At 35.7% G+C, this 9,904-nt stretch overlaps 1 protein-coding gene and 1 long non-coding RNA gene across 2 annotated transcripts in view; one reads left to right on the top strand and one right to left on the bottom strand.

Moving 5' to 3' along the window:
* LOC115209243 (multifunctional procollagen lysine hydroxylase and glycosyltransferase LH3) overlaps positions 1 to 7,502 on the top strand; it is an 86,617-nt gene extending 79,115 nt beyond the window's left edge. Inside the window, exons 18-20 of the mRNA XM_029777529.2 lie at positions 745 to 891; positions 3,690 to 3,818; positions 6,047 to 7,502. Coding sequence (XP_029633389.1) covers positions 745 to 891; positions 3,690 to 3,818; positions 6,047 to 6,202 — 432 coding nt within the window. The 3' untranslated portion in view covers positions 6,203 to 7,502. The remainder of the gene's footprint in view (positions 1 to 744; positions 892 to 3,689; positions 3,819 to 6,046) is intronic.
* On the bottom strand, positions 6,682 to 8,907 carry LOC118762658. Its single transcript, XR_004998425.1, has 2 exons — positions 7,976 to 8,907; positions 6,682 to 7,944 (listed from the first exon to the last, which is right to left on the bottom strand). It is a non-coding gene; the product is annotated as an uncharacterized LOC118762658 (long non-coding RNA).
* Positions 8,908 to 9,904: the final 997 nt, after the last annotated feature.

Below are 9,904 nucleotides of genomic sequence, written 5' to 3'. Positions count from 1 at the left end.
AAAAATAACTCTGAGCACCTTTTCAAATTCCATCTGTCTAACACCCGTGGACATATTTACAAAGTCAGAAGACACCACAGCTCCCATGACTTTAGGAAACATTTTTTCACGCTGAGAGTTGCTGAAGCATGGAACAGACCGCTGGCATCAGTTGTTAGTTGTCGGAGCACTGCATCCTTCAAAACTTCCATGCTTCCTGAGATTCGCCAACACTACACCTAATTTTCTCCCCTCCATACACACGCAAGCATGTATCTGACTCATACACTGTTCACTTTCCAGACATTTCTACATTACTGCATATGCTTTATATGCACTTTTTGACGAGTTGTGGTGCACCTGAGCACTGTATACAATAATTTCAACTGAAGTATTGAATGCAATGTCCCAGCATGCCTCGTGCAATGACCGAAATCACTGAAAGAGTGAAAGAATGTGCTTAACCCCTTTCTGATTCTAATGAGAATTCATTTTATATTTTGTCTTTAAATTTTCAAAATGGTCAGAAATTATGATTGCATTGAGACATTGAAATCTGACGCTAGTTTTCACATAATAATGATGTTTTGATAGACCATAGTTTGAATTTAAAATTTCATCAATTAAATTAACGCAGCTTGTGTTGGAAGGGTCAATATTACAAGTATCAAAGGTAAATAAATTGATTTGTTATGTATTGTTGTAATTAAAGAAAATATTATGTTTTTTTTTTTTTTACTATTTCATTGTTTGTTGTTGTTGCAGGATCCACGTTTGAATGGTGGATATGAAAATGTCCCAACAATTGATATCCATATGAATCAAATAGGGTATGAGAAAGAATGGCTTCATTTCTTGCACAAGTATATCACACCTCTTCAGAAGAAGGTCTTTGAAGGTTATCAAAATGAGGTAATGTTTTCTCTTTTGCAATTCTCAGTATCTTACCTTGTTAATGTTCATAAAAAGAACCAGAGTTTTCCTGGCTCATTATTATATTAACAACATCATTACTATTGGAGGTATGTGACTTAGTGTAACACAGTTTGACTGGGACTTGTAAGCGGGTGAGCTATACTAAGCTCCAGTCTGTTTTGGCTTGGTTTCTATGGCTGGATGCCCTTCCAAGAGTGTAGTGGGTGCTTTTCACGTATCACCAGCACAGGTACCTTTTACGTGTCATCAGCACTGGCCACGACTATGGTTTCACTTGGCTTTGATGTGTCTTCTCCAGATCAGCAAATTCTTTTCTACTCTAGGCACAAGGTCCGAAATGTTTGGGGATGGGGCCAGTCGATTAGGTTGATCCCAGTACACAACTGGTACTGAATTTATCAACCCCGAAGGGATGAAAGGCATTGTCATCTCTTCCAGGCCACATGAAATGTGGCTCATCATTTCACATTACTAAAAGAATTCAAGGTTATTTCCCCTCAGGTGTTCCATTCAGCAAGTCCTGCAGTTTGCTCATGACTGCATGGGAGTATTGATTTCGAATTTCACTAGGTTTGGGTTTTTTTTTCTTTCATTCTTGTATTCTTTTAATCTTTTACTTGTTTCAGTCATTTGACTGCAGCCATGCTGGAGCACCGCCTTGACGGGTTTTAGTCAAACAAATCAACCCCAGGACTTATTTTTTTAAAGTCTAATACTTACTCTTTTGTCAAACCACTGAAGTTACAGGGATGTAAACATATTAACACCAGTTGTGATTGGGGGGACACAGACACAAAGACACACACATGTAGATATACACACACACAACAGGCTTCTTTAAGTTTCCATGTATCAAATCCACTCATAAGACTTTCATCGTATAGTAGAAGACACTTGCCCAAGGTGCCACACAGTGGAACTGAACCTGAGACCATGTGGTTGGGGAACAAGCTTCTTACCACACAACTATGCCTGTATGATTTAATTCATTATTCACCACATGTTGCAGGCCTGGTGTTAAAGTTACAAATCATTGTTATAGTGTATTATAATATCCTTTAACATTTAAAGCCGCTATATGCAGCCCATATGTTCTGCCTGTGTATTGTTCAAGTCAGCCATATCTGACCTCTCACACCTATGCTACAGTGTCATTCTAAAAATAAGCATTTACATCATTGAAATTTCAAAGCTATGAGATATAGTATGATTAATTCAAAAGAGTGAATAAATAAGCATTATATTTGACAGAATAATCTGAATGCTGAAGTATCTGAGTTCAAATCCTGCCAAAGGTAACAACTTATCTTTTCAGCTTTTCAAGGTTAATAAGTTACCAGTCAATTGCCAGTGTAGCAATGGGCTCCATGGCTTTCAAATTAACTCTACATGTTAAAAGGGCTCAGAATTTCAGGCCTCGTGATTGTGTGAGAAATCATCATTGTACTAGTCTTATTAATTAATTAATTAGTAGTATTATGCTGTATAGATTCAGAGTTCACTTTATAACCCTATGGTTTCAGGTTTTATCTCACTGCTTTGCACTATGGATAAGTGTCTTCCACTTTAGCCTCAGATTAATACTTTGTGAGTGGAATTGGTACATGGAAACTGTAAGGAAGCCTGTCATGTGTGTGTGTGTATATATATATATATATGTGTGCACACACACACACATATTTATATAATGTATATGTGTCTGAGTGAATGTTTACATTCTGTCTTTGTTGCATGAAACTATGCAATGATGTTATATTTGCATTTCTTGTCTACAAAATAAATAGTCTCTCTTCCCTTTCAAAGGCAAATGGAATAAAAATATCCCTTATCTGAAAAACCCCCCAGATAAATGTTAGTGACAAGAAAGGCATTCAGCTGTAAAATAATGCTGTAATAATAAAATGAAATTATGAAGAAGTTGTCTTTTGGAAGTGTTATTTTTTCTGCTCTTCTGACTCAATACTGTAAAATGATTTTGCAAAGCCTAGTCTCCCCACTAATTTTTGTGTCTTGGAGAGGAGAACTGCTCATCCTGATTTGTGTCAAAGCACAAGATTCAAATTTCAATTTCTGTTGATGTAGTTTCTTTTATCTTTTACTTGTTTGTTATTGAACTACTGCCATGCTAGAGCACTGACTTGAACAGTTTAGTCAAACAAATCGTCCCCAGTATTTATTTTTAAAACCTCATATTTATTCTGTTGGTCTCTATTGCAAATCGCAAAGTTACAGGGATGTCAACAAACCAACCAGTTGTCAAGCAATGGTGGGGTACAAACAAATACACACACATAGATATATGCACATCTATATATATACAAGCACACACACACACACATACATGGCATGTAAAGAACACCCACTATACTCTCTGAGTGGTTGGCATTTGGAAGGGCACCCAACTGTACAAACCTTGCTAAATCTGATCAGAACCTGGAGCGGTTCCCTGGCTTACCAGTTTTCAGTCAAATCATTTAACCTATACCAGCATGGAAAGCAGGCTTTAAATGATGATGATGACATATATATGTATATACACCCACACACGAGCTTCTTTCAGTTTCCATTACCAAATCCACTCACAAGGCTTTGGTTGAACTGGAGCTATAGAAGACACTTGCCCAAGGTGCCATGCAATGGAACTAATCACTCTACGATTGCAAGTGAGAGATGTGAATTGTTTTAACTGGTCCACTTCAAAGTAGTAACCATGTTATTATTTACCCTCGTTATTTCATTTTAATGAATTACTAAAAGACTTTTTCTTGCTTTAGCCACCTCAAGCTGTTATGAATTTCATTGTCCGATACAAACCTGATGAACAGCCACTATTGCGACCCCACCATGACTCATCAACATTCACCATTAATATTGCCCTCAATACACGAGAAGCTGATTATGAGGTAAGAAAATTTGTTAAATCATCTGGTTATATATGTATTGAAGAAGCTAATTAAAACCTACCAAAAGTAAAATTTACAATTCTACAAAAAATAAAATATCAACGAATTACAGTTATGGTTCCTATATTATCAGCCGAAAGGAATGACGTACCCATTACTGCATGGTTGAGTAGCTGACAATAAGAATGGTGTAAAAATGTGTTCAACAAATGACAATGACCTGGCCAAGCCATGCTGTGTCTCATTAGCAAGTTCTATTTAAGCAAATGATGGAAGCCTCTACATGGTCACTTGGTCTTTAGAAATAGCAGCTGAATTGTCTTCAGATCACAGCTGTCTCAGAGAAAGATTACTATATTAGATAAGCCATCCTAGATAAAGTGCTTCAGTATTTTTGATCATTGGTTAGCTGATTAGGCTTAAACCCCAGCAACAACTTTCATCTTATCTTCTTCTTGGATTAAAACAATCTCCTTAGACATTTTCTTCTTACTTCATGGTATTTTTTTTTCTCTGAACTTTAACCATGCAACATTTAAATCAGCCACAATTGCCGGCCCAAACAGCTCTGCCTGTTTTATGCTCAAAATTAGTCAGATCCAGCCTTACAATGTCATTCTGTAAGCAAACAATCAAGGCTATGAGATAATGCATTACCATTTTGTCTAATGCAAAGGATATTTATTAACAATTCAAAACATTGTTGATAGATATCCATTACATTAGACAAAGCAATCTGAACGCTAAAGGGTTTAGGGTCCGTCATCACCATTATTGTAGTTATGTTTATTCTGGCTAATAAGCGATACAATGACAGGTCAAGGATCTGGACTGCAGATCACATGACCAGGAACTGAAGCCTTGTTATGGCAGTCATTGGTGCTGTCAGCAACAGCATTTGCTTCAGTTTGTCATCGTCATCGGTTGGACAATTTGACACGGAGCTGTCCACACTCCAACTGTCTGTTGTGGCTTGGTTTCTACTGTTGGAAGCCCTTCCTAACGCCAACCATTTAAGTGTTGTGGTCGTTTTTTTACATTCCACGTGTGTGTTAATGCAGCACAGGCACGTGTGCCTTTTGAGTGGCACCGGCACCTGAAAAAAAAAAACAAGCCTGTATGTGTGGAAGGCAGTAATTTTACTTAGCTTGGAGTGTCTCATCAAGTACAGCAAATCACCCCCCCCCCCGTCTTGGTCACTTGTCATTTTCTCAGTGAGGCTGAAGATTCTTTCTCTCCACCTCATCCTACATCTTCCTGGGTTTGCCCCTCCCACAATTAGAGCTTAGTGTTTCTTTACGCAGCCGTCCTCATCCATAGGCATCACATGACCAAACCAGTGCAAGTCTTCTCTCTTGCACACAACATCTGATGCCTCTTATACCCAGTTTGATTAACATAAAACAGGTGCCCTTACTTCGTCCTTGTTGGGTGGTTAACAGTCAGGTGTTCTGCTATAAAAATAGTGTTCGACAAAATAAACTATCCTATTCATGTCTACATGGAAAAATACATATAACAAAAGGTCTATAACCAATAATGTTTGTTTACAAATGTTACAAGGGGGTGAGGCTGAAAAGTTCGTGGCTTTGGGTAAAAGAAAATACAGGAGAATCAGTGAATTATGATTCCATTCAACCAATCTGAGAGGGGAATCCCTCCCAGATCCATACACTTATTGCAGTGGTCCTTCAGTTTTTTTAAGCCCTATAAAAGAACTTCGAAGGTTGGGGTTCCAACCAGGTCTTTCACAATATTCTTAAAGCCGGGAATTTTTCAGCACCCTCTTGTACGACACACACACAAAACTAAAATGGCAAAACAGAAATAATTAAGAAGCTGATCACCAAAAACTGTTGGAAGTAGTTGGAAGCAAGCTTAGACCAAGCATTAGTTTATGATAAGAAATTGAAATTAGGATAAATAGAATCTGTTGTTACTGAAGGTACCATTTGAGATTTAGATCATACTAAAACGGTTACTGTCTTGTATGGGTAAGCATGTGCCAAACATAGGACATGTTATGTGTTTGGTGAGAGAACATTTACTGGCTGGCCACTCTACATCTTGCACATCATATCCTGCACAATATAATTCAGAGAAAAATTGAAGTATATCAAAGGAAGTAGATCTACATTTGATTCTAAGAGTTCAGTTGATTATGGCTAACCAAAGTTGTCTTTAATTAAAGCTGGCTGCTATAATAAATTTGTTTTATTTACTTTCAGGGAGGTGGTGTTCACTTTATTCGTTACAAATGTAAAGTTCTGGACACAAAGAAGGGTTGGCTGTTAATGCACCCTGGACGTCTAACACATTTCCACGAAGGGCTGAGAACGACAAAAGGCACCCGTTACATCATGATCTCTTTTATTGATCCTTAAATAGTAAAAGAAAAAAAAAAGTTTCATGGATTTCTTTTTTTTTTCTGGACAGATAGAACTCTATTGTGATGTTATCACAGAGTTTGCCTGGCTACTTTTACATCCGTCCAAAATTATTGCATTCAAAACCCCACCTCTTTTATAATATTTACTGCATTTATTTTGAGTTCTTTTCTAACTTTGTACCAAAGCTTTTATCGGATATTAATCTCAAACAAACATTTTTAATATATAAAATTTCAGAAATATCTTATTTTTTTTAACTTGCTCAAAATAGTTTTTAAACCTATTAGCAGCAATCAAAACCCACCTGACATGCTCAACAATGAAGACAATTTGGTGTCTTATATTCTATATATCCACAATTAAACTGCTTCTTTTGGTGAACAAGAGGATTATTTGAACCAGTGATTTTATTTACAATTTCCATTTGTTTCAAATGTAAAGACTTTGAAATGTCTTTATTTAATTCAAGCTTGCTGTTTATCAATTCTAAATTGGTTTATTTGTATATTTTTTTATTTTTAAAAATGTGATTGTAATCTTGGAGTTATTGATGGTAACTAATACAAGAACAAGCTCCCTATCTTCTACAAACTGCTACATTAAACTACCAAGCAAAAGCTGACGATTAATTGTTAACTTGTTTTTTTTTTTTTCGATTTTATTATTATTTTGAAAAAACCTTATAATTTCTGAGTCTATAATTTTGTTGTGAACTTCAAACCACTCCAGAAGTTACTTTTCTTATCATTTTAGAAGTGTTGGCTATAAGAATTTAGCTGATCATTCAAACACTAATTTTTGAGGCAATACTTTTGGAAGGCAAACTTTGTGTATTGATTCAACAATCAATAAATTTTCACAATATTTTACTCTGTATATTACAGTAAAAATTATATAACAATCTTTATTTTTTTTTTTTGGTTTACATTTACAACATGGGTATTTCCCCATCCCTTGTTCATATTTAATTTTTAAAAAAAATTTTTTTTTCTTAAATCTAAGTTGTAGTGAGCAGATTGTTATTAAAAAAATCCATCAACAAAAGATATTTAAATTAGGATATTTACTACTTTTGTACTAAATTAGTGATGAAGTTAAGCTTCATCAATGATCACTGTTTACAATCAAATGTATTTAACTTGTTTTTGAGCAGAGAATTTTTATAACATTATCTTATTGATAGAGGTTTCTCTAGAAAATGGTAACCATCAAAATGGCTCAATTTCAGACACTTACCAATACATCTTTTCTACCGTCTTCCAATGAACTACCAGCGAATTAAAGAAATAAAATTTAACCCCCTGCCACACACACACACACACACACACTGCTATACACATAGAATATCAATTTCATAAGATGTTTTGTAAAGAGATGTAAGAACAAATATTTCTAACATATTTTGTAATAGATAAAATAGGAAAAAAAAAAAGTATTGTTTGTTTATTCCATAATGTTGAGAAAAAAAAAGTTAACATCAGACCAGCCATTTGTTTTTCATGTCATTGCAATAAAATGATGTTTTCTTGAAATTGATGAATTTTTGTTTTACTCAGACTTTTCACAGGATCAAGGAAACTAATAACAGCCAACATCAGTAAATATTTGTTAAAAATAAAATAAGTTTGAGAAGGTGGGAAATTCTAACACTGAGCAGAATCCTACTTTGGAAAAAAAAGTGTGCTGAAAGATTTCAACTTAAATGGATACACTCCCAACACATTTATCTGCCCCACCTCCCCCAACTTTGTTTTTTCCTTGCCAAACGTCAGAGCCAAACTTTTCTCGTGGCAAATAAACTTGTTTTTAACTAATTTTCATTTCAGTTATATTGTTGTCTCTGTGTAAATTTGTTATACCACGTCACACCTTCCAACAAATACCATCAAGTGGATCATCCCCTTCCAATCAATCTATTGCAGTAATGACAAGAAAAACACAAAAAAGAAAAAAAAAAGACCCCTGTTGATCATGAATCACCATGGGATTGCACCTAGAAAGTTTTCCTCGGGTTGTTTATGGAAGACCAGCAGTTGCCCCATCCAAGGGAAAGGCAGAGGGAGCTTGGCACCAGTGACATTGCAACTCATTTCTACAGATGAGTGTTTTATGTGCCTGGCAATGACTTTATGGGAGATAATGTGTTTGAACTAAAATAATTACAGTGGCAGTCATTAAATCATGTGTACACCATTATATTTATTTTATAATAAATTTTATAACTCAAATGGTTAATAATAAGGGCTGTACAGGCCCTTTACAGAGAGGTGATGAATATATATGTGCATATATTCCTACATGTGTGCGATGAAGTTCAACAGTTCTGACAGTCAACAGTCAGTATTGGAGCAACATGAAATAAAGTGTCTTGCTCAAGAACACAACACACAGCCCAGTCTGGGAATCGAACTCACTACCTTATGACTGTGGGCCTGATGCACTAACCACCTAACCGTGCACCTTCACAAAAGAAAAATACTTCGTCATACCTGCTAAGATTCAGGGGAGGAGGCTTATTGTATGCTGCCAGCTGACCATTCAATCACTAATATTGGTGTGGGACAGTTTCACTGTTACGTCAATTGTGTTGCACCTCCTTAGCTCTGCCATTAGTCCACACTCTTCACTATAAACCATCAGTCTTGAAATCATTTGCTGCTGTTGTCAAGACATCATTGAAAACTTCATTTTTATATACTACTAGCAGTATCGCCCGGCGTTGCTCAGGTGTGTAAGGGAAATAACTATAAAGCATTTTTAGAGAGTTATAGCCAAAAAATGGGAAAAAAATGATGGTAAATTTTTTTTTGAGAGTTAAAAAAGGTGGAGTTGCGTCCCCTAGACGGTCTGTGGTTTGGGTTTCTGATTCTCGACCCCATGTCGAATTTATCGATTTTTTTCAGAACTGGGGGAACTTTTCAAAATTTTCACTGCGTTAGTTTTGAATTATGACATTGGGCTATGAGTGTGTCAAGTTTCATCAGAATCGGTTGAAAGCCGTGGTCAGAGTGAGGGTACGAGAAAACAGACACACAGAAAACGCACAGACAAACTGCCGTTTATATAGAGAGAGAAGATATTCAGGTTTCTTTAAACTGAATACACTATAGTAAAATTTTAACCCGGCACTGCAAGCTAACAAAACACTTGTCAAAACATCAATGGCGCTGTTTGCAACGTATTGTGACCCTAGTAGTATATAAAAATGAAGCTTATTTGCAGTTTAGTAGACCAGGCATTTTAAGATTAAAATCTTGACCACAGAGTCAGTGGTGCCTGCAAGAATAGGATTCTTCTCTTGGTATGATATTGTAGTGGTATCAGCTCTCTATGTATCAACCCTTAAAACACTATAGTTCACCCATTATTAACAGCTCACTTTTATAGATTGAGATTAATTCTAAGTAAAGTTGACAGAATGGAAAAAAATTTCCAAACTTACATAGATATTTAAAAAAAAAATAAAAAAAGTCAGGCATTATATTTTATGTGATGCTAACATAATGAACTGATCATCGCTATAACTTTCATCCTGTTGGCTGGCTATTTCTGAAGCCCCAAGTCCTCTTTCTTACCATTAACCACCAGCTAATTTAGCAATGTTATCTGTGTTTACCAGTTAATTTCATATTTCTCCACCAGTTACTTCTTTTTTCAATTCACCTAATTCTCACCCACCAAATTGTTTATTTTAAA

The sequence above is a fragment of the Octopus sinensis genome, linkage group LG3, assembly GCF_006345805.1.
Source record: "Octopus sinensis linkage group LG3, ASM634580v1, whole genome shotgun sequence".
Taxonomy (NCBI): Eukaryota; Metazoa; Mollusca; class Cephalopoda; order Octopoda; family Octopodidae; genus Octopus; species Octopus sinensis.
The sequence above is the reverse complement of the archived record's forward strand: the minus strand, read 5'-3'. Positions and strand labels throughout refer to the sequence as shown.